We start from the raw sequence: 25,970 nt of genomic DNA, 5'->3' as shown, positions 1-25,970 counted from the left end.
CAGAATGGCCTGCTGACGTTTACCCCGGGCTGTGCTGAAGTTGGTGGTGAAGGTGTGTGGCTGACTGGATGAGCAGGTGGAAGAAGAGGAGGAGGAAGCTGAGTAGGAGGAGGAGGAGACAGGAGGCAAAGAATGTTGCCCTGCGATCCTTGGCGGCGGAAGGACGTGCTCCAAATAGCTCTCCGCCTGGGGTCCAGCCGCCACTACATTTACCCAGTGTGCAGTTAGGGAGACATAACGTCCCTGGCCGTGCTTACTGGTCTACGTATCTGTGGTTAGGTGGAACTTGCCACAGATGGCGTTGCGCAGTGCACACTTGATTTTATCGGACACTTGTTTGTGCAGGGAAGGCACGGCTCTCTTGGAGAAGTAGTGGCGGCTGGGAACAACATACTGTGGGACAGCAAGTGACATGAGCTGTTTGAAGCTGTGTGTGTCCACCAGCCTAAATGACAGCATTTCATAGGCCAGTAGTTTAGAAATGCTGGCATTCAGGGCCAGGAATCGAGGGTGGCTAGGTGAGAATTTACGCTTTCTCTCAAATGTTTGTGAGATGGAGAGCTGAACGCTGCCGTGTGACATGTTTGAGATGCTTGGTGACGCAGGTGGTGGTGTTGGTGGTACATCCCATGTTTTCTGGGTAGCAGGTGCCAACGTTCCTCCAGAGGCGGAGGAAGAGGCCGAGGCGGCGGCAGCAGCAGCAGAAGAGGCCGAGGCGGCAGCAGCAGAAGAGGTAGCAGGGGGAGCCTGAGTGACTTCCTTGTTTTTAAGGTGTTTACTCCACTGCAGTTCATGCTTTGCATGCAGGTGCCTGGTCATGCAGGTTGTGCTAAGGTTCAGAACGTTAATGCCTCGCTTCAGGCTCTGATGGCACAGCGTGCAAACCACTCGGGTCTTGTCGTCAGCACATTGTTTGAAGAAGTGCCATGCCAGGGAACTTCTTGAAGCTGCCTTTGGGGTGCTCGGTCCCAGATGGCGGCGGTCAGTAGCAGGCGGAGTCTCTTGGCGGCGGGTGTTCTGATTTTGCCCACTGCTCCCTCTTTTCCTACGCTGTTGGCTCGGTCTCACCACTGCCTCTTCCTCCGAACTGTGAAAGTCAGTGGCACGACCTTCATTCCATGTGGGGTCTAGGACCTCATCGTCCCCTGCATCGTCTTCCACCCAGTCTTGATCCCTGACCTCCTGTTCAGTCTGCACACTGCAGAAAGACGCAGCAGTTGGCACCTGTGTTTCGTCATCATCAGAGACGTGCTGAGGTGGTATTCCTATGTCCTCATCATCAGGAAAAATAAGTGGTTGTGCGTTAGTGCATTCTATCTCTTCCACCCCTGGGGAAGGGCTAGGTGGATGCCCTTGGGAAACCCTGGCAGCAGAGTCTTCAAACAGCATAAGAGACTGCTGCATAACTTGAGGCTCAGACAGTTTCCCTGATATGCATGGGGTGATGTGACAGACCGATGGGCTTGGTTTTCATGCGCCATCTGTGCGCTTTCTGCAGAAGACTGGGTGGGAGATAATGTGAACGTGCTGGATCCACTGTCGGCCACCCAATTGACTAATGCCTGTACCTGCTCAGGCCTTACTATCCTTAGAACGGCATTGGGCCCCACCAAATATCGCTGTAAATTCTGCTGGCTACTGGGACCTGAGGTAGTTGGTTCACTAGGACGTGTGGCTGTGGCAGAACGGCCACGTCCTCTCCCAGCACCAGAGGGTCCACTAACACCACCACGACCATGTCCACGTCCGCGTCCGCGTCCCTTATTAGATGTTTTCCTCATTGTTCCCGTTCACCACAATTTTGAGAATGGCAAATTTTGGAATGCTTTTTCAACCCAGAACAAAAAGTCTGCTTTTACGGTCACTACAAATAACTTGACCAGCTAAAACTGTGCAGATTTGGTTGAATAGAGATGTGAGACCTGTTTTTTTTTGCGCTGTGTGACAGTTATAGGTTTAATCACAGAATGACACTTCTATCAGCACGCTAGCGTGTGTCTTAGGTTTTTCTGAATGACAGTATCAATACCTTCAATGTAAGATTTTCTTTTTGGGATAGATTTCAAGTAGGCCTCAAATACCACAAACTAGTTATTTTGAGAATGGCAAATTTGGGAATGCTTTTTCAACCCAGAACAAAAAGTCTGCTTTTACGGTCACTACAAATAACTTGACCAGCTAAAACTGTGCAGATTTGGTTGAATAGAGATGTGAGACCTGTTTTTTTTTGCGCTGTGTGACAGTTATAGGTTTAATCACAGAATGACACTTCTATCAGCACGCTAGCGTGTGTCTTAGGTTTTTCTGAATGACACTATCAATACCTTCAATGTAAGATTTTCTTTTTGGGATAGATTTCAAGTAGGCCTCAAATACCACAAACTAGTTATTTTCAGAATGGCAAATTTGGGAATGCTTTTTCAACCCAGAACAAAAAGTCTGCTTTTACGGTCACTACAAATAACTTGACCAGCTAAAACTGTGCAGATTTGGTTGAATAGAAATGTCAGGTCTATTTTTTAGGCGCTGGGTGACACAAAAATAACCACACTGTTGATGGTTAAATGTACTTGGGTGACACAGGCTCAGCCTGCAGCTGATGTAGTATATGGCCAAAAAATAATCAGACTGTTGATGGTTAAATGCACTTGGGTGACTCAGGCTCAGCCTGCAGCTGATGTAGTATATGGCCAAAAAATAACCAAACTGTTGATGGTTAAATGCACTTCGGTGACACAGGCTCAGCCTGCAGCTGATGTAGGATATAGCACAAAATAACCACACTATCGATGGTTAAATACGCTTGGTGATAGCTCGTGCTGGCGCACCACAAGTCACAAAATGGCCGCCGATCACCCCAGAAAAAAAGTGATCTAAAAACGCTCTGGGCAGCCTCAAAAAAGTGAGCAAGTCAATAATAGCACTTCAATGATCCACAGCTGCAGATCGATCACAGAATGAAGTCTTTTGGAGGAGTTAATCTGCCTAATCTCGCCCTAACGTCGCAGCTGCAACCTCTCCCTATACTGATCATAGCAGAGTGACGTGCGGCGCTAAGTGACTCCAGCTTAAATAGAGGCTGGGTCACATGGTGCACTGGCCAATCACAGCCATGCCAATAGTAGGCATGGCTGTGATGGCCTCTTAGGCCAAGTAGTATGACGCTTGTTGATTGGCTGCTTTGCAGCCTTTCAAAAAGCGCCAAGAAAGCGCCGAACACCGAACCCGAACCCAGACTTTTACGAAAATGTTCGGGTTCGGGTCCGTGTCACGGACACCCCAAAATTCGGTACGAACCCGAACTATACAGTTCGGGTTCACTCATCCCTAGTCAGAACACTAGTACACAGGAATAGAGCAGCTGAGCAATCAGTCCACTGCTAGTCTAATCAAGCACATGCCCACTGCAGGGAGAAAGAATGTTGCATCCTGTTGCTAACCAGGGGGCATGGCTTAACAGCATGTCTCTCAGGGCACAGTTGCACCGAAACTGGAGATCTTGGTGCTGGAACCCGGACAAGTAAGTTGGTGACAGGTTGTCACAAAGCATATTCTATATTTTTCAAACCAGCACCTGGATCCGAATACTTTTGTAATTGCATGTAATTAAAAATTTAGTATAGCCACTAAGCTATTCAATAAACTGTATCTGTATAGCGCCACCTGCTGTTTGTTCTTTCCCTTATTTTTTGTTCATCTCACTGAGCTGGTCGAACATGCTTAGTTTAAATATTCAACTGCCACCAGTCATATGTTCTGTTAGAAGCTGTGAAAGTTACAGCGAGAGAGATTCAGGAGAAAGGACATGCCCACCTGAGCTGACAGGCTAAAGATAATCTAGCAAAGAAACAGAAGAAATGAATGGGAAAATCTCTGGACCTATAAGAGCTACAGGGCTGGTTTTAGCTTTGTTAGAAAGAGACTGCCATGTTCTATATGATGTCTGATTTTCATTTTTACATCAATCATGGCATAACCTCTTTAACACATTCCCACATGACATGCACCAGATTCCCCCCCATAATTCTCACATATCCAACATAAGTCTGATTTAATTAAACACAATTTTTTAACTTGTGTCTGGATAGAAATGAGCCCTATACACGAAATACATCTGGGAAATACGATGCAATGAAAACAAAGACAGAAGATATTACTCAATATTAGTGTTGATTGAGCACCAAAGTGCTCGGATGCACGAGTAGAACACTTCACGATGCTTGGGTGTTCTACCGAGCACTCGAGCACAATGGAAGTCAATGGGAGAACCCCAAGCACACCCTGCTCTGAAAAGGGGAGGGTGTCGGGACTCTAGTTCGGCTTAGGAGTCCCTGCTCTGACTCCATATATAGCTATATCCATATATGGAGTCAGTGCTTGGGGACACCCCAGTGTATTTAAATCTAATTTCTGAAAAATTTCTGCTGGGATTTGAACTCCCAACATTGTACATTAGAGGTAAGGACCTTATCCACTCAGCTATAAAACTGAATGCTATATTGTGTCAGAAAAACCTCATCGTAATTTCTGATGTAGTGAGTATTCCTAGACTTATTTTATATTTCTGTGCAAGTTAACATGTAGATTTATAGTGTAGGGGTTAACATCCTTGCCTCTAATGTACAAGGTTGGTAGTTCAAATCCTGGCAGAATCATTTCAGAAATAGAGATTATATTTAATATTTTTTATTGTATTTGTAAAAAATGTATGGCAGGGCTCCAGATGACCACCAAAACAGTCGCTAATGCGCCTTAAAATTTGCAGATGGAGACAAGACTTTTTAGTTTTGTCGAAATTTGAGGCTGGACCGCCGGGCTGCTGCGCAGCCTATTATCAGTAAAAGAACATGGCACGCGCCACGTTCTCTTCACTAGCACAGTGGAGAAGGAGGGAGTCCCTCCCTCCTCACTGTGACGCGTCTGCCACTGTCACCAATGGGGAGATAGCAGGGAGGAGGAGGGGAGCAGCTGAGGCCACTGCACCACAAATGAATGTAAAACATATTAATACAAGTATAGGCATACGTATCACAGAACCGGTCTCAATAACAGGGCATGCTATACGCGGCAATTAACCCCTCCGATGCCTCATCTGAGGGGTTAATTGCAGCGGATTGCATGCCTTGTTATTGAGGCCAGGTGCCGGGTCTGTGATACCGCTGCCGACACTTGTATAAATGAGTTAAAGAGGACCTTTCATGGGTCCAAAAAATATGAACTAAGTAGCAGGCTACATAGAGCGGCGCCCAGGGATCTAAGTGCACTTAGTATTATTCCTGGGCACCGCTCGGTTCGCCCGCTGTGGCCCCCGGTATTTTCAACATTCAGAGCAAGGAGGAGGAGTCGCCAGTGCCTCTCCTTCTCCCTGACAGCAGTGCTGTCCAATCGCAGCTCAGAGCCAGGGAGGTTTTTTTCTCCCTGGCTCTGAGCTCTGTGCTGCCATTGGACAGCGCTGCTGTGAGGGAGAAGGAGAGACACTGGCGTCTCCTCCTCCTTGCTCTGAATGTTGAAAATACCGGGGGCCACAGCGGTGCCCAGGGATAATAGTAAGTGCACTTAGATCCCTGGGCGCCACTCTATGTAGCCTGCTACTTAGTTCAAATTCTTTGGACCCACGGAAGGTCCTCTTTAATTACATTCATTGGTGGTGCAGTGCGCCCCCCCCTAGTATTAGTATCATTGGTGGGGCGGTGCAGTGCACCCTCCCAAAGCACTCTTCCCCCCATTATTAGTATCATTGGTGGCGCAGTGGCCACAGGGTTATATGGTGGTCACAGGGTCCCCTCCCCTCCATTGGTGGCAGTGGCAGATTAGACTGCTGGGGCTCCGATCAGTTACTGCTGGATGCTACTGAAGCCCTGGCTGCCATGGTAATCTCCCTGCTGCTGTGTGTACTATGCACAGGGCAGCAGGGAAAGTGTAAAGTCCTAGTCACCCTAATACAGCTCTATTGGGGTGAATAGGACAAGGGATGAAAAGATTCAGGTTATAGCCCTTAAGGGGGGAAATGGGTATTAAAAAAAATGTTAAATTAAATGTAAAAAAAAACACCAAAATACTAAAAGTTTAAATTGCTCCCTTTCCCAATATAAAATTTACAAACAATAAAAAATAAACATATTACATATCGCCACATCCAAAAAAGTGTGAGCTATTAAAATATTAAAAAATATTTCCGCTCTGGTGAAGGCCGTAACAGAAAAAAAATCTAAACCGCGCAATTTGCCTTTTTTAGTCACCTTGTCACCCAAAAGATGTCACTGGATGTGAGATGTATGTGGTGCTGTATTCTCCTATATGTAGTGCTGGCTCACTACTGTGACCTGCGTCTCATCTTCTCCGTCAAGTCCATTTTTTTATTATATACATTTTAAATTTGGCCACTAAAAAATGTAATTTGGCTCCAAAAAAATTTTAGTTTAGGAGCCAATGGCTCCTGGTTATTTTTTTTAGTCTGGAGCACTGTATGGCACAAAATAAATGTGTAATTACTAAAATAAATAAATAACTATATATATATATATATATATATATATATATATATATATAGATAAAATCATACTTCTGATATATATGAATACATAATATGTGGAAAACTAATACTGATGTTTTTAGCCATAATATATTTACATATATTATAATATATTCTAAATATATATTAATATATGTAAATATATTATGGCTAAAAACGTATATATTTTTATATATATTTTTATATGACTAGGAGTGAGCGAATCCAAGATCCAAAGTTTATATATATATAAAGAAAAGAAAAAAGTAGCACACATTAAACGCGGGTGCAAGTCCTTATGGGGACCTGTGACCAAGGTCCAAAATGTATAGAGAAGAAAAAAGGCAGCACTCCACAAATGCTCCAATGAGAGAGCTGAAACGTTGCTGCTAGATGGGTGAATAAACCATCGACTTTTTTCAATACTAATCTGGAGTGCTGCCTTTTTTCTTCTCTACATATACATACATTTTTCTGAAAGGTTTCTTTTGGGATTCGAGCTCTTAACCTTGTACATTAAATGCAAGGATGTTAACCCCTACACTATAAAGCTACATGTTAACCTACACAGAAATATAAATAAGTCTAGGAATACTCACTACATCAGAAACTACTATGAGGTTTTTCTGAGAGAGTTTAGCATTCAGCTTTATAGCTGAGTGGATTAGGTCTTTGCCTCTAATGTCCAAGGGGTTGAGAGTTCAAATCCTTTCGGAAATAGATACTAAATTACATTTAAATAAACTGACTCGAGCACACGCGGTGTTTGGCCAAGCATGCTCGATCAACACTCTGCTCTCTAATCTTCTCCATATAAACTCTGGTTAAGTTTGAACCCTCTTTAAAGGGAACCTGTCATGTGGATATTTGATTATAATCTAGCTAATTATATACAATCATTAACTACTAAAAAGTACCTTAGATGTATTCACTTACTGGTGTGACAGATGGTTACCTCATAATATACACACAAAGATGCTGCATGCCGCATGCTAATGAGCTGATTTGAGTCCAGTGTGACATCACTGAGTCCAGCGTATATTTAATTCGGAGCTATAGCCACTCCCCTGCCCACCTGCTGCTGATTCATATGGAAAAAAAACTGTCATTCAGCAGCAGGTGGGCGGGGAGAGTCAGGAGCTCATGAATATTCAGGACTCATCATTATCAGCTGGATTAGCTGTTCCGAATTGTTTTTTTTTATTATTTAATATCCCAATATGGTCATATAAAAGGCACTTTAAATGGTTTAGTGGGTAGACAGGTTATAAATAGATTGGGGTGGAAAGAGGAATGGAATCACTTAGAGGTGATAGAATATTAAATTTACTGGAGTACATATGGGTGGAGATTAAAAAAATATTAGAGATTAAAGGGTTCTTGCAATATACACCCATCTGGAAAAACATAAATCTCAAGGAATTGCAAACGATTAAGATCTATATAGACTGGGAGAAAAAAGGGATGAAATACCTTAGCCAGATATTCGAACAGGGCAAACTGAAAGACTTTAATACAATGGTTAGAGAGTTTGGGATCCCCCAAAAAGATATGTATAAATATTTTCAGCTTAGGAATGTGCTGCGAACAGTTGGGCAGGATGATAAATCTAGAATAGAAAAATCAGATATAATACATAAATTTACCAATGAGGGCAAAAGAGGAGGAATAACCGCAAAAAGATATAGGATATTGATGGAGGGCAAAAAGAAACGGATTATAATACTTGCTAGGAAAAAATGGGAGAATGAACTTCAATCTTTTACGGAAGATAAATGGAAAGATGCCCTCAGAAGTTATTCTGGGGTCTCTAATAGGGGCTCACATAAGATTTCACAGTTTTTTGTAGTTCACAGGCTGCATCGATCCCCACGGATATTGAAAATAATGGGTGTGAGAGCCTCGGATAAATGTAATTTAATACATTGCTTTTGGAGATGCCCAAGACTGTTTAGATATAGGCGAGAAATAGTAGAGACTGTACATCTAATTTTGAAGGTCCAAATATCTGAAGATCCTGTGATTTGTATATTGGGGGCAACTGAACATCTGAACTTAAATAGAGATACACGTGTGGTTCTCTGTAAAGTGCTATTTCAAGCTAGACTTCTTATACTTAAGAAATGGGTAGGGGTAGATCCTCTGACAGTGGGACAGTGGAGAAAAGCAGTTGATAACCTGATCAAGGAAGAACGGGTGATGGAGGGCCATAGTAAAAAAAGTAAAAAATATCAATGAATTATGGAAAAACTGGTTACTTTAGGGCTGGATCGACAAAGGAATTTTTTTTTTTTTTTTTTTACGTCCCGCCACTCCCCCCTCATAAGGGTGGTGGGAGGGTAAAAGGAAAAAATAATGCTTTATGCATAGAAAAATCAGTCGCTGTGGATAAAATGGAAATGTAATTATTCCCTGCGGATATTGAAGTATGTGATTATTGATTTGATATGTTTGGAATTAATATGTTTTTTTACGAAATGAAAATAAAAAGATTTAAAATAAACATATGAGATAGACTCATTACATGCAAAGTGAGATATTTCAAGCCTTTATTTGTTATCATTTGGATGATTATGGCTTACAGCTTATGAAACCCCAAAGTCTCAATTTTGAGGTACCCTTTGCTCAGGGGGTATGGATTAATTAGCTGACTAGAGTGTGACACTTTGAGCCTAGAATATTGAACCTTTTCACAAAACTCTAATTTTAAGCTGCATTAATGCGATTCCTTTTCATTTGCATTACTGAAATAAATGAACTTTTGCATGATATTCAAATTTTTTGAGTTTCCCCTGTACATATTATATGCAGTACACCAAATGATATCCTTTTAAAGCATGCAGCAGAACACTAGCAGCTCCAGTACAAATATATATATTATACACAGTGCACAAAGTGATATCTTTTTAAAGCATGCAGCAGCCCACTAGCAGCTCCAGTATATATTATACAGTGTACTGGGTGATATCATTTTAACCAACCTCAGCCCCCAGTGCTTAAACACCCTGAAAGACCAGGCCACTTTTTACACTTCTGACCTACACTACTTTCACCGTTTATTGCTCGGTCATGCAACTTACCACCCAAATGAATTTTACCTCCTTTTCTTCTCACTAATAGAGCTTTCATTTGGTGGTATTTCATTGCTGCTGACATTTTTACTTTTTTTATTATTAATCGAAATTTAACGATTTTTTTGCAAAAAAAGTTGTAAAATTTTGCAAAAAAAACGACATCCATATATAAATTTTGCTCTAAATTTATTGTTCTACATGTCTTTGATAAAAAAAAATGTTTGGGTAAAAAAAAAATGGTTTGGGTAAAAGTTATAGCGTTTACAAACTATGGTACAAAAATGTGAATTTCCGCTTTTTGAAGCAGCTCTGACTTTCTGAGCACCTGTCATGTTTCCTGAGGTTCTACAATGGCCAGACAGTACAAACACCCCACAAATGACCCCATTTCGGAAAGTAGACACCCTAAGGTATTCGCTGATGGGCATAGTGAGTTCATAGAACTTTTTATTTTTTGTCACAAGTTTAGCGGAAAATGATGATTTTTTCTTTTTTTTTCTTACAAAGTCTCATATTCCACTAACTTGTGACAAAAAATAAAACTTCCATGAACTCACTATGCCCATCAGCGAATACCTTGGGGTGTCTTATTTCCAAAATGGGGTCACTTGTGGGGTAGTTATACTGCCCTGGCATTCTAGGGGCCCAAATGTGTGGTAAGGAGTTTGAAATCAAATTCTGTAAAAAATGGCCAGTGAAATCCGAAAGGTGCTCTTTGGAATGTGGGCCCCTTTGCCCACCTAGGCTGCAAAAAAGTGTCACACATCTGGTATCTCCGTATTCAGGAGAAGTTGGGGAATGTGTTTTGGGGTGTCATTTTACATATACCCATGCTGGGTGAGATAAATATCTTGGTCAAATGCCAACTTTGTATAAAAAAATGGGAAAAGTTGTCTTTTGCCAAGATATTTCTCTCACCCAGCATGGGTATATGTAAAATGACACCTCAAAACACATTCCCCAACTTCTCCTGAGTACGGAGATACCACATGTGTGACACTTTTTTGCAGCCTAGGTGGGCAAAGGGGCCCATATTCCAAAGAGCACCTTTCGGATTTCACCGGTCATTTTTTACACATTTTGATTTCAAACTTCTTACCACACATTTGGGCCCCTAGAATTCCAGGGCAGTATAACTACCCCACAAGTGACACCATTTTGGAAAGAAGACACCCCAAGGTATTTCGTGATGGGCATAGTGAGTTCATGGAAGTTTTTATTTTTTGTCACAAGTTAGTGGAATATGAGACTTTGTAAGGAAAAAAAAAAAAAAAAAAATCATAATTTTCCGCTAACTTGTGACAAAAAATATAAAATTCTAGGAACTCGCCATGCCCCTCACGGAATACCTTGGGGTGTCTTCTTTCCAAAATGGGGTCACTTGTGGGGTAGTTATACTGCCCTGGCATTTTCCAGGGGCCCTAATGTGTGGTAAGTAGGTAAATGACCTGTGAAATCCTAAAGGTGCTCTTTGGAATGTGGGCCCCTTTGCCTACCTAGGCTGCAAAAAAGTGTCACACATGTGGTATCGCCGTATTCAGGAGAAGTTGGGGAATGTGTTTTGGGGTGTCTTTTTACATATACTCATGCTGGGTGAGAGAAATATCTCGGCAAAATACAACTTTTCCCATTTTTTTATACAAAGTTGGCATTTGACCAAGATATTTATCTCACCCAGCATGGGTATATGTAAAATGACACCCCAAAACACATTGCCCAACTTCTCCTGAGTACGGCGATACCACATGTGTGACACTTTTTTGCAGCCTAGATGCGCAAAGGGGCCCACATTTATTTTATGATGGCATTTTTAGACATTTGGATCCCAGACTTCTTCTCACGCTTTAGGGCCCCTAGAATGCCAGGGCAGTATAAATAGCCCACATGTGACCCCATTTTGGAAAGAAGACACCCCAAGGTATTCAATGAGGGGCATGGCGAGTTCATAGAAATTTATTTTTTTTGCCACAAGTTAGCAGAAATTGATATATTTTTTTTTTCTCACAAAGTCTCCCTTTCCGCTAACTTGGGACCAAAATTTCAATCTTTCATGGACTCAATATGCCCCTCACGGAATACCTAGGGGTGTCTTCTTTCCGAAATGGGGTCACATGTGGGGTATTTATACTGCCCTGGCATTCTAGGGGCCCTAAAGCGTGAGAAGAAGTCTGGAATATAAATGTCTAAAAAATTTTACGCATTTGGATTCCGTGAGGGGTATGGTGAGTTCATGTGAGATTTTATTTTTTGTCACAAGTTAGTGGAATATGAGACTTTGTAAGAAAAAAATATATAATTTCCGCTAACTTGGGCCAAAAAAAATTCTGAATGGAGCCTTACAGGGGGGTGATCAATGACAGGGGGGTGATCAATGACAGGGGGGTGATCAGAGAGTCTATATGGGGTGATCACCCCCCTGTCATTGATCACCCCCCTATAAGGCTCCATTCAGACGTCCGTGTGCGTTTTGCGGATCCGATCTATCTATCAGTGGATCCGTAAAAATCATGCGGACATCTGAATGCAGCCTTACAGGGGGGTGATCAATGACAGGGGGGTAATCAATGACAGGGGGGTGATCAGGGAGTCTATATGGGGTGATCACCACAGTCATTGATCACGCCCCTGTAAGGCTCCATTCAGACGTCCATATGCGTTTTGCGGATCCGATCCATCTATCAGTGGATCCGTAAAAATCATGCGGATGTCTGAATGGAGCTTTACAGGGGTGTGATCAATGACAGGGGGGTAGTCAATGACAGGGGGGTGATCAGGGAGTCTATATGGGGTGATCACCACAGTCATTGATCACGCCCCTGTAAGGCTCCATTCAGACGTCCGTATGCGTTTTGCGGATCCGATCCATCTATCAGTGGATCCGTAAAAATCATGCGGACGTCTAAATGGAGCTTTACAGGGGGGTGATCAATGACAGGGGGGTAATCAATGACAGGGGGGTGATCAGGGAGTCTATATGGGGTGATCACCACAGTCATTGATCACGCCCCTGTAAGGCTCAATTCAGACGTCCGTATGCGTTTTGCGGATCCGATCCATCTATCAGTGGATCCGTAAAAATCATGCGGACATCTGAATGCAGCCTTACAGGGGGGTGATCAATGACAGGGGGGTAATCAATGACAGGGGGGTGATCAGGGAGTCTATATGGGGTGATCACCACAGTCATTGATCACGCCCCTGTAAGGCTCCATTCAGACGTCCGTATGCGTTTTGCGGATCCGATCCATCTATCAGTGGATCCGTAAAAATCATGCGGACGTCTGAATGGAGCTTTACAGGGGTGTGATCAATGACAGGGGGGTAATCAATGACAGGGGGGTGATCAGGGAGTCTATATGGGGTGATCACCACAGTCATTGATCACGCCCCTGTAAGGCTCCATTCAGACGTCCGTATGCGTTTTGCGGATCCGATCCATCTATCAGTGGATCCGTAAAAATCATGCGGACGTCTAAATGGAGCTTTACAGGGGGGTGATCAATGACAGGGGGGTAATCAATGACAGGGGGGTGATCAGGGAGTCTATATGGGGTGATCACCACAGTCATTGATCACGCCCCTGTAAGGCTCCATTCAGACGTCCGTATGCGTTTTGCGGATCCGATCCATCTATCAGTGGATCCGTAAAAATCATGCGGACGTCTAAATGGAGCTTTACAGGGGGGTGATCAATGACAGGGGGGTAATCAATGACAGGGGGGTGATCAGGGAGTCTATATGGGGTGATCACCACAGTCATTGATCACGCCCCTGTAAGGCTCCATTCAGACGTCCGTATGCGTTTTGCGGATCCGATCCATCTATCAGTGGATCCGTAAAAATCATGCGGACGTCTAAATGGAGCTTTACAGGGGGGTGATCAATGACAGGGGGGTAATCAATGACAGGGGGGTGATCAGGGAGTCTATATGGGGTGATCACCACAGTCATTGATCATGCCCCTGTAAGGCTCCATTCAGACGTCCGTATGCGTTTTGCGGATCCGATCCATCTATCAGTGGATCCGTAAAAATCATGCGGACGTCTAAATGGAGCTTTACAGGGGGGTGATCAATGACAGGGGGGTGATCAGGGAGTCTATATGGGGTGATCACCACAGTCATTGATCACGCCCCTGTAAGGCTCCATTCAGACGTCCGTATGCGTTTTGCGGATCCGATCCATCTATCAGTGGATCCGTAAAAATCATGCGGACGTCTGAATGGAGCTTTACAGGGGGGTGATCAATGACAGGGGGGTAATCAATGACAGGGGGGTGATCAGGGAGTCTATATGGGGTGATCATGGGCTAATAAGTGGTTAATAAGTGACAGGGGGGGGTGTAGTGTAGTGTGGTGCTTGGTGCTACATATTGCTGAGCTATCTGTGTCCTCTGGTGGTCGATCCAAACAAAGGGGACCACCAGAGGACCAGGTAGCAGGTATATGAGACGCTGTTATCAAAACAGCGTCTAATATACCTGTTAGGGGTAAAAAAAATCACATCTCCAGCCTGCCAGCGAACGATCGCCGCTGGCAGGCTGGAGATCCACTCGCTTACCTTCCGATCCTGTGAACGCGCGCGCCTGTGTGCGCGCGTTCACAGGAAATCTCGCGTCTCGCGAGAGGACGCGCCGGCGTGTCCAGGCGGAATCAATCAACCACCTCCAGGACGCGTCGCTGCGTACGGCGGTCCGGAGGTGGTTAAAGCACGCAACAGCACACTAGCAGCTCCAGTATATACACAGTGTACTGGGTGATATCATTTTAAAGCACGCAGCAGCCACTAGCAGCTCCAGTATATATTATACACAGTGTACCGGGTGATATCCTTTTAAAGCACGCAGCAGCATACTTGCAGCTCCAGTATATATTATACACAGTGTACCGGGTGATATCCTTTTAAAGCACGCAGCAGCACACTAGCACCTCCAGTATATATTATACACAGTGTACCGGGTGATATCTTTTTAAAGCACGCAGCAGCACACTAGCAGCTCCAGTATATATTATACACAGTGTACCGGGTGATATCCTTTTAAAGCACGGCAGCAGTCACTAGCACCTCCAGTATATATTATACACAGTGTACCGGGTGATATCTTTTTAAAGCACGCAGCAGCACACTAGCAGCTCCAGTATATATTATACACAGTGTACCGGGTGATATCCTTTTAAAGCACGGCAGCAGTCACTAGCAGCTCCAGTATATATTATACACAGTGTACCGGGTGATATCTTTTTAAAGCACGGCAGCAGTCACTAGCAGCTCGGGTATATATTATACACAGTGTACAGGGTGATATCCTTTTAAAGCACGCAGCAGCACACTAGCAGCTCCAGTATATATTATACACAGTGTACCGGGTGATATCTTTTTAAAGCGCGCAGCAGCAGGATAACAGCCCCCTTATATATGTTTTACACAGTACTGTGTAAATTTGCGGTCTAATGTATTCTCTTACATGTTAATGCCGTTGAGGAAAAATGATGCAAAGCTTCAAGGAGATTAAAAAACGGAGAGCATATTGCAACTTGAAAAAAAATGATGACAGGAAAAGTAGAGGAGAATTTACAAGATTAATGGGCAATTGATACACGGCAAAATGTTCAACTTCCAGCCCAGAAGGGGGGTGATATCTGCACTGGATGAATAATTTAGGAAGGGCTCAGAATTGCTCCAGAGTTATGCTGCATTACAAGGGGATTTGGAGAGGTGTACATTTCAGAAACAATTAGCCCAGTCCATGTGCGGAGTGAAGAGATTGCTGCAGCTCTTGACATAACACTCAGAGGGGCACCAGGAAGATTTACCGCTGTATAAATCCAGCATGTTAACACAATCCCCCGGGGAGACCGGCCTCTATTTTATTGCTATCACCTTATCAGCTATAGAATATCCATTTATGAGTAATCCGATCTGTGGTGTAAAACTGCAGGCCATGTATTACTGTGTGTGTCACGCTGGTTAGTGGCGTCTGGGGACAACAAGGACACACTTTCCAGAGGCCCGGCTATGAAAGTGCTCACTGCATAAAGTCTTTGTTTTGACATTTTACTGGGTTTAATGGAGCAACTGGGAGATGCTGAAAAGGTTTATAAATGTGTTACACATTAAGATCTTTCTAAAGTGTGGACCTGGTGACTCAGAGTTATGGAACTTTAATGCACATTATTTATACTCATGGGACTGAGCAAAAATGTAATGTGCAGGACGACAGCATGAAATACCTGACTGGATTCATACATTGGGAGAGATTTATCAAACTAGTGTAAAGTAGAACTGGCTTAGTTGCCCATAGCAACCAATCAGATTCCACCTTTCATTTTGGACAGCTACTTTGGCAAAATGAAAGGTGGAATCTAATTGGTTGCTATGGGCAACTAAGCCAGTTCTACTTTACACCAGTTTGATAAATCTCCCCCATTATCCTTACTGTAATATGCAAGGCTAGGCACTGCTTAATTGCTCAAGAAGTTCTATAGTTAAACTGGTTTTCCCGGAGTTCGATATTGATGACCTATCCTCAGGATATAATATCTGATCGGTAGGTGTCCGACTCCTGACACCCCCACCAGTCAGCTGTTTGAAGAGGCCAAAGTGCTTCAGAGAGCGCTGCAGCCTCCACACAGCATACCAGACACAGCGCCTTACATTGTATAGTGGCTGCAATTGGTATTACAGCTCAGGCCCATTCAGATGAATGGGGTTAAGATGCGCCTAAGCCATATGACCAATGAATGTGACGTCACTGTCTTTGGAAGCTCTGGTGAGCACAGCGGCCTCCTCAGAAAGTCCCAGAAGTTAAACCCCTACCTATTAGATATTAATGACCTGTCATGGAAAACCCCTTTAATTGTGTTTAACCTTCAGGTATAGAAGAAGAGAAGAGAATGGGATACTGCAGCAGCGCAAACCAAGGTAAGTACAAATGTACTAGTATAATTGAAAGTAATTTATTTCAAGCTGTTACAGGTAACATGTTTCAGGGCCAGACCGCCCCTTCATCAGACCAAAACAGCATGGATCTGTTGAATATTGTTTTGGTCGTATGAAGGGGCCGGTCTGGCCCCGAAATATTACCTGTAACAGCTTGAAATAAATAAATTACTTTCCATTATACCAGTACATCTGTACTGCTGTATCCCGTTCACCCCTCTTCTTCTGATCTTCAGCCCAGCACATTGGGCTGCACCGGTGACAGGGGGTCTTGTTCTCCGAGCGCAACCTCCTAAGGTGAGAAGCTCCACCACCAGAGCTTCTTATGAAGCGTCTCTCTTCTTCTTCTTTTTTTGCCTTGGAATACAGGTTCATAGCAAATGCATTCCCATCACAGCTCTGCTGTCTCCATATACTAAATGCAGGATGCATTATTCAGTTTTTTTTTTACTTTATCCAATAATTTTCAACCAGTCTCTGCTAATATGGGAAGGAATTCTGTAATGGTTTGCTATTAGAGAGTTAGCTAGTCCTATGTAATACCTAGCATACAGGGGTCATCTGGGATTGAAAGGGTATTCCTGCTTTTTGAAACTGATGACCTGTCCTCCCTATAGGTCATCAATATCTGATCAGTGGCTATCCAACACCTGGAGCCACCACCAACCAGCTGTTTTCAGCAGCTTCTGGCATTGGAAATTAAGCAGTGGATGGAGATAGAGACAGAAGGCCCCATCCACTGTTTAGTGGCCAGACTGGACTAGTGCAGCTAAACTTCCATTCACTTTAAAGAGAGCTGAGCTTTGGTATGCCAAAACTGGCACCTCACAGAGCAAAGAGCCTTCTGCTTCCGACTTCATCCACTGTCTAGTTTCCACTGCTGGTGGCTGCCCGCAGTAATTGCAGTGGTAAGCAGGTGTAATCCCATAGAAGTGAATGGGTACGTCATAGTTGTAATTACACCTGCTCACAACTGCAATTGCTGTTACGTTAAAGCAGAGAAGGCAGCTCTCGTATGAGCGCTGCCTTCTCTTCAAACAGCTGATAGGCGGGGGTACTGGGGGTCGGACCCCCGTCGATCTGATATTGATGACCTATCCTGAGGATAAGTCATTATTGGAAAAAGCAGCCTTTAAGGGTTTTTACACAAGGAGGAGATAGTACCATACTGTGTTTAAGCTGACCATGCACATTGGATAAATGTTGGCTGAACCCAACAACCATCTACTGTAATATGTATGGGGACCTCATGACTTTCACCTGAATGCAGAGGTTGGGGGAAAGAAGGATAAGGTTACTGGTTTTCAACATGCCCAATTCTTTTGTTCACAGAGGAGTTAAGCCAGAGGTGTCTTAAGCGGCATTTACATGCATTGATCTCCTTCAGCGTATGTGAACGAGGGATGGCTATTGCGATCCCTCACCCTTATACATCTGCATTGCTTCTGGGCTTTAGTTCACTGTTTAGGTAGCATGATTGGTTGAAGATCACTGCCTGAAGAACGTATTAAAAGAAAATAATAAAGTATTTATTAAACTCTAAGTAGTAAAAACAGGAAAGACTGTATATCACTTTCCATGACTATCAGACTTCCAGACTCAGGTAATGTGATGTAGGAGTTTGATTGGATCCACAACACAGCCTAAAATCTGGACTAGATCCCTATCCAGCTAGCACAGTGGTGCCAATATATACTGGTCAGGGGAAAAGGACACGGTTCATGTGTTTGAACCAGGTACAGGTGCGTGATAAGCAGTCCTACCTAGCTTAGGGCTCTTTCACACCTGCGTTCTTGTCTTCCGGCATAGAGTTCCGTCGTCGGGGCTCTATGCCAGAAGAATCCTGATCAGGATTATCCCAATGCATTCTGAATGGAGTGAAATCCGTTCAGGATGCATCAGGATGTCTTCAGTTCTGGAACGGAACGTTTTTTGGCAGGAGAAAATACCGCAGCATGCTGCGCTTTTTGCTCCGGCCAAAAATCCGGCACACTTGCCGCAAGGCCGGATCCGGAATTAATACCCATTGAAAGGCATTGATCCGGATCCGGCCTTAAGCTAAACGTCGTTTCGGCGCATTGCCGGAGCCGACATTTAGCTTTTTCTGAATGGTTACCATGGCTTCCGGGATGCTAAAGTCCTGGCAGCCATGGTAAAGTGTAGTGGGGAGCGGGGGAGCAGTGTACTTACCGTCCGTGCGGCTCCCGGGGCGCTCCAGAGTGACGTCAGGGCGCCCCAAGCGCATGGATCATGTGATCGCATTGGACACGTCATCCATGCGCATGGGGCGCTCTGACGTCACTCTGGAGCGCCCCGGGAGCCGCACGGACTGTAAGTATACCGCTCCTCCACTCCCCGCTCCTACTATGGCAACCAGGACTTTAATAGCGTCCTGGGTGCCATAGTAACACTGAACGCATTTGGAAGACGGTTCCGTCTTTAAATGCTTTCAGTACACTTGCGTTTTTCCGGATCCGGAGTGTAATTCCGGCAAGTGGAGTGCACGCCGGATCCGGACAACGCAAGTGTGAAAGAGGCCTTAAAGATGTAAGGCAGCTTGCGAGTGAAGATAACACTGGTTGCAAGCAATCCAGTATAAAGCATCCACAAGATGCTAGTATATATGTGGCCGCTCACTCAGCTGCCTCCATCAGCCTACCCATTCATATGAAATATACTGGGTATCGGTCTCAGACCGCATGCACACTAGCAAGTCAGCTGTTGCGCTGCTTGACTCAGAACTGCACCCTGCCTGGAGAGCCGTGTCCGATCACCGGTTTAACGCGTTTCGCTATGGCACTGTAAGCCACAACTCATCAGGAGCGAAAATCTCTTATTAACTCAAGTTGCCTGTCAAGCAGATACAGCCTCACACTTTTGCGTGTCAAGGCTTCGGCGCATGATTGGTTGCCCAGAAACAATGATGTGGCCTGCACGACCAACAGGATCACTCGAAGAACAAGCGTTTCTCTCATTCATCAGGTGATTGGCGGCACATTTACATGGGCAGATTGTCGGGAATGAACGTTCCCGATAATCTGCCTGACAATTGGGCAGTGTAAATCCCCCTTTACACCTCTGTGTGCAAGTGTACTGGGGGAGGTCAGGAGGGATAGCTATCTTCACCATTTGATCATTCTTACTCCTATGATGTCCATTCATGGCTCTAAGTGGTTTATATATGTTCCTCTAAAACCAAAATCTACTGTGCAAACAGCAGCAGAGTTGGATCAATCGGAGAAAAGCTTAATGCATTCATACCCAAACCTACATTTACATTGCTGTATCTTTATGTATTTTATAGGCACTGTGGTTATATCAAAGCAAAGCAAGACCCAGACGAAGACAAGATGCACTTCCAACATGGAAGAGGTAAGAGCTGGGTCTTCACTGACTCCACTTGGTCACTCTAGATATACTCTGCCCTCTGTTGGGAGGTGTCGTAACTACAAATGGGTGTTGTATTCAAGGACTGTAAGGACTCTTGGGCAGTGCTCTCCATTGTGCTGTAGAGAAGTAATGTTGGGACAGTGTGTTAGGTTCCATGATGCATTAGGTCAAATTCTTCCATGTTTTGGGACTTGCTTCGTGTCGAGAGCTTTCCTTGTGAGCTATAGAAAAATGAGTTTACGACTAAAAGTAGGCATAATTTTTTTCCTCTCATTACCACGGATAGAGGCGGTGCTGTGGACTTTCGTGAAAAAGTTCAATAAACTGTGTATAAAAACTTGGAATTTTTGACATTGAACATTGTAGATATCTTCTTGTAGTATCACAGGTACCCTGTTGTGTAATCACATGTATTTTAGTGAGCTGTTCACTACATCTGTACATCACCAGCTTGTGAAAAGTCTTCCCGACAATTTTTTAATGTAATTTTTGTATTATTCATGTGCATTTCTAAGATTTCATATGTACATAGCTAATGTATCCATTGCCATTATGGATCTGTAATAACATTTCTATGAATTTACATATAATATCGATGTAGAATATCGGATACAGGGACCACGAATGTATTTTTCTGTACATGTCCTTTGCTTTGATTACATGTGAGTGATGCTGCTCGTTCTGGTCGGGTCCATTTCTAAAATTGTCATTTGGATATCAAATGTTGTATGAATTGTCTGTTTCTGATGTTGTACAGTAATTGTGAATGACATTAAAATACAAGGTCAAAGAGCAAGGTTTGTTGTAGTCTGTTATTGCACTATGGACTGTGTGTAGGCCTCCAGACATATTGTGATCCCGTAATAGAAAGCCTTTGGACAATTTATCCCAGGTTTTCTTATTCTGAAGTCTGTTTTAAAGGTGTGTTCCGATCTCAGACAATGGGGGCATATTGCTAGGATATGCCCCCATTGTCTAATAGGTGCAGGTCCCACCTCTGGGACCCGCACCTACATTGGGTTTTCCAGAGTCCGGCCTCCGCCAAGCTCTCTCCCCATAGGTTCGAATGGGAACGCACCCCGATTGCTCAGCCATCGTTCCCCTTCACTTCTATGGGGCCAACGGATATGGCCTATTTTCCGCGGCCCCATAGAAATGAATGGAGGGTGGCTGCGCATACGCAGTGCACCCTCCACAATCTTCAGGGGTTCCAGAGGTGGGATTTACACCTATCAGACTATGGGGGCATATCCTAGCAATAGGCCCCCATTGTCTGAGATGGGAATACCCCTTTAAGTTCTTATATAACATGCTACATCATAAAATACATGTATACACACAGGTTGTGGATTTATGAAAACTGGTATAAAGGAAAACTAGCTTAATTGCCCATAGCAACCAATCAGATTTCACCTTTAATTTTTCAGAGCTCTTTCGGAAAATAAAAGGTGTCATTTCATTCGTTGAGTTGCCCATACCTACCAATCAAATTCCACCTTTCATTTTTCAGTGCTCTTTCGGAAAATGAAAGGTGGAAACTGATTGGTTGCTATGAACAACTAAGCCAGTTTTCCTTTACACCAGTTTTCATAAATGTCACCCCTTATGTTCTTCACTTTGCCCTTATAGTATAGAAGATGTTGGCTTACAGAAAAGAGCCCCAGGTGGCAGTAAAATAAAACACAATGGGGGAGGTTTATCCAAAACTGGTTCAAAAGAACTGTGTCTTAGTGACCCACAGAATTCACCTTTCATTTTTCAGAGTCCCTTTGGAAAATGAAAGGTGGAATCTGATTGGTTGCTATGGGTAACTAAGACAGTTCTACTTTATGCCAGTGTTGCTAAATCTCCCCCATTATTTGTAAGATTGAGGTATCTATGGATAAGTATGCTACAAAGTTATGATTTTCAGTGTAACATTCAGAATCTCACTGAAAATAAATAATTGATGACAAAATGGATGACACATGCTTTGCAAATACGTTATCTCTACTGTCATTTGGTAAGTATCGTGTTTTTGGCTCCAGGAAATAAGAGCCATTTTGTATAATGGAATGTCATACAATTAGCCAATAGACCTTCTGTTCAATTCAATTTCTTATGGTTTTAGGCATTTTCTTGTAGTCATTCAACATGAGGTTTAATTGTTCAGTTCCAGTGGATATATATCACAGATGTACAGATCATTATAGTTAGGGTATGTTCAGATGTGGTGGATTTCCCACGGACTTGCGGTGTGGCCCTGGCATCTCAAATCAACAGCAATTTACAGTACTCTACAAATGAATAAATCTTTTAAAGGGGTTTTCCAGGATTTTGATGGCCCATCAATATCTGATCGGTGGGAATTTGACTCCCGACACCCTTGCCAATCAGATGTTTGAAGAGGCCACAGCACCACATGGCCTAGGCGCAGCTCAACCCATTTTAAGTGAATAGGACTGAGCTGCAATACCAAGCACCTGTGAGGAGGCCGTAGAACTTACTGGAGCACCGCGACCTCTTCAAATCGCTGATCGAGTCGGGAGTTGGACCCCCACAATCAGATATTGATGACCTACCCTGAGGATATCAAAATCCCAGAAAACTCCTTTAAAATATAGTGGTAAAATCTGCACAGAAATTAGATCATTCTACAGACTGGTAAAACGAATCTGTCACCTCCAAATTCGGTTTTAAAGTAATACATCCATGTAGGGTACCTACCCTAAAACATAGCCATTCCTTTCTAATGAAAATTCAGGCTTCTAACCCTGAGAAATTCTTCTTTTTATTTTTATGCAAATCAGGTTTTGAGTGCTCCGTGGACGGGGATGCTCAGCTTGGAGCACCATTGCTATCCTAGTAATGCCACCCATCCCCTCCCCTACTTGTTTGATTGAAAATCCTTGAGATTTTAGAGCTGCTAGTGATGATGCAGGAGAAATCCTTCAGTCCCGATTGGCAGAGAAGCGCCAAGTTGTCACTGCTGTGGCTTCTTCCTCTCAATCAGGTCGGGAGAAACTGTAATTTGCATATAACGCACGCTTTTGAAAGAAACACCAAACTAGAGCACATTACCATCTGCATCTTATAGATGTTCTTCATAAATTGGAGACGGGTTCACTAATAAAAATGGAAATGTGGATATAAACCTAAGAGACATTAATGTGGAATCTTTCTGACAAGTTTCAATGAAACAGAAACATTACAGGAGCAAGAGAGTATTCACTGGGTGGGAAATAAGGGTTTCAAAGAATTTATAAATCGTTATTAGATCATTATTAATATATTCAGAATAATTCATGATAAGGGATCATTTCTGCTGTGACGGGGACAAATGCCAAATCCTGTTTCCTTGCATTTGTTTGAATTTTATTTTTCAAAATGAAAACATTAGATATTACAATCACACAATTATTATTTATTTCGTGTCGCTGATGTAGCTCTCACATATTCTTCTGCGCTGTACAGAGATTGTCGTTGTACACATTAGTCCTCCATTTCTTATGCCAAACACACACAAACACATATACATACGCACATAAAAATACGCACATAGACACAACTTTATTGAAAATGAATTAACCCTAAAAAATCCAATTGTTTTTGAAGTGAGGGGGTTGGGGGGTACTATATCTCCTTATGTAGATCGTCTTAATCGGTGTGAGGAGCCTTATACAGATGTAGCAGGGTTAGCACTCAAGTTCTTAACTCAAATTTCTTAACTCATCGCGTTATCTTGAGACAAAAGCCACGGAAAAGCAATTGAAGGTGTTTGCTTAACGCATTTAGTTTAGATAACACGTCTCATAAAGCATGCGTGTTAACTCTACTACATCCGTAGGCCATACACGCTCCTCTGGACCTGGGAAGAAGGCATGCAAATGAACTCTTAGCAAAGTCTGCCCCTGGGGAAACCCACACAAACACAAGGAGAAGATACATATTCTGTGCAGATATTGCCATTGGTTAGATAAAAATGCAGGACCCCAATGCAGCCACGCAGGTGTTAGGACCCTTTTACACTGGCCGACGACCGTTTGTATGAACACTCATTGCTGGTAATTGGCTCATGTAGAGGTGCTGTCAATCACCCAAAAAACAAAAAAACTTGTTTATAGGGTGATTGTATTTTTCATGCAGCGTCTAATATTGCTTGCAAAGTGCTGCCAACACTTTGCATCTGGCCATGTGAAAGCCACGTTTAAAAAGGTTGATCAACCCTCAACCACGGACATGCCATATCAATAGAAATGGTTGGATTTCCACTGTTATTTTTCCCTTTTGCTTAACATCTTTACCCTATTTTGGTGTATAATTTAATGCCCAAATACTAGAATCTTGTAGAGCCCAAATAACACTGCATTGTGCAGCTGCCTTACCAAAGGTTTGGACACCAAGTATTAAATCATGTCTGTAGTTTCAGTTATATTCCTCCAGGCATCATAAAACCTGTGATTTTCATCAGCTTCAACTATGAAGATACAGATACAAAAACTTCCTTTACATTTATGTTATCTGTAGACATGGATGCATTACCACAATACAAATGTACGTTCAATGTACGTTCTCATAGGAGTGCTGCTCCAAGTATTTATCTCTATAAGCATTGGTACTATAGAATGAAAAAAGTCATGTCCATAAATGGTTTGATTGAGGGGTTCTTGAGCCTGATGGAGCCCAAAAAGTCCCTCAGCTTCCTACTCCTAATCTGAGGAGACTAATACTATAAATGACACATTATAGCACTGAGGAGGGGGTAGTTTGTTATAAAATTTGCATTGGGGCCATAAACTTTAACGCAAATATGTAAAACAATTCTTTATTTATTTATTTTTAGACTTTTTGGTGATTTTTTAAAATTTTCCATGTCACTATCTATATTAAGGAAAAACGTCCTAAAACTTTGAAGTTTTCACACTAGGTGTAATAATATGTCAATACATCTTGGTCTGTACAATTATCAGCAATTATCTCATTACCACAGGCAGCATTACAATGACAAGTAACAAGGCTATGCAGATAACACAGGAACCACCATTCACAATAGGTGCTAACTGATATCACAGCTTATCTTCTCCATCTTGACCTCTGCACAGGCTTTAGAGCATGCCCACTCTCCCATAAGTCGATGAGGTCCCCTCCAGTCGATTGTGTCTATGGCCCATGTAGCTACTCTCAAAGAACAGGAAGTCCTGACATATTTTAGGCCTAGTGGCCATTGTGAAAACTGCAGGATTTTTGGATTTATTTTTTCAACTATAGATAGTGTCATAAAAAATATGTTTGACATAAGTTGATTTAAACAATAGGTAATTTTCTGATGACACATTCACTTTAAGTTACACTGCTGACTATGAATATATAAGCTGTCCTTATTCATAGGTTCAGGTGAAATATTGGAAATATTTTTGGTACATTTGTTATACTATATTTTTAACACTTTATTATCCTCCAGTGGTTGGTTACTGTTATACTGTTCTTAGTATTTTATTAACCTTTTAGAACCTAAATTAGTTTCACTTGGATATTAAATACAATTTGAACTGAAAGAAGAACATTTTCAACTTAATATTTCTTCATTTTACACATTTCTACAGTCTTTTTCTTTAAACAAACTCAAAAAAGAAAAGGAAACCTTATCTCTTTTCTAGAAGGGACCTGCACATCAGTGTTTCCTTATTTTTGGAAATTGCCTGGGACAGATAACACATTTCAAGCACCATACTGTGCATCACGTGTGTAAAGTCAAGAGAGCGGAACTGGTTTTGGTCTCAAAGAGCGACCATGACATTTCATGATCCACACATGACAACATTTGAAGGCCTAAAGAACCAACTTTATTTCCTCCTTGTTCCTTGCTGAGCATGAAGCTCATGTGTATGGTTAGATAAGGCCAGGCTTCGAGCAGATTTGGGATATGCACACCTGTCATGAGAGTAATTGGATTGCTTGTATTAATGCCCAGTGCAGATGAAAGAGGCCTGGCTCTGACACTTCAGTGAAGGGACGTTAAACAAGGCTCCATCTGTCTTTCATTGATGATATTTTATGTAAGGGTCACAAGCCAAGAG

At 42.9% G+C, this 25,970-nt stretch overlaps 1 protein-coding gene across 1 annotated transcript in view; it reads left to right on the top strand.

Moving 5' to 3' along the window:
• Positions 1-25,970, top strand: part of LOC120997517 (ephrin type-A receptor 3-like) — a 294,883-nt gene that overhangs the window by 167,058 nt on the left and 101,855 nt on the right. The window contains exon 9 of the mRNA XM_040427598.1: positions 19,829-19,896. Within this exon, the coding sequence (XP_040283532.1) occupies positions 19,829-19,896 (68 nt within the window). The remainder of the gene's footprint in view (positions 1-19,828; positions 19,897-25,970) is intronic.

The sequence above is a fragment of the Bufo bufo genome, chromosome 4, assembly GCF_905171765.1.
Source record: "Bufo bufo chromosome 4, aBufBuf1.1, whole genome shotgun sequence".
Lineage (NCBI taxonomy): Eukaryota > Metazoa > Chordata > Amphibia > Anura > Bufonidae > Bufo > Bufo bufo.
The sequence above is the reverse complement of the archived record's forward strand: the minus strand, read 5'-3'. Positions and strand labels throughout refer to the sequence as shown.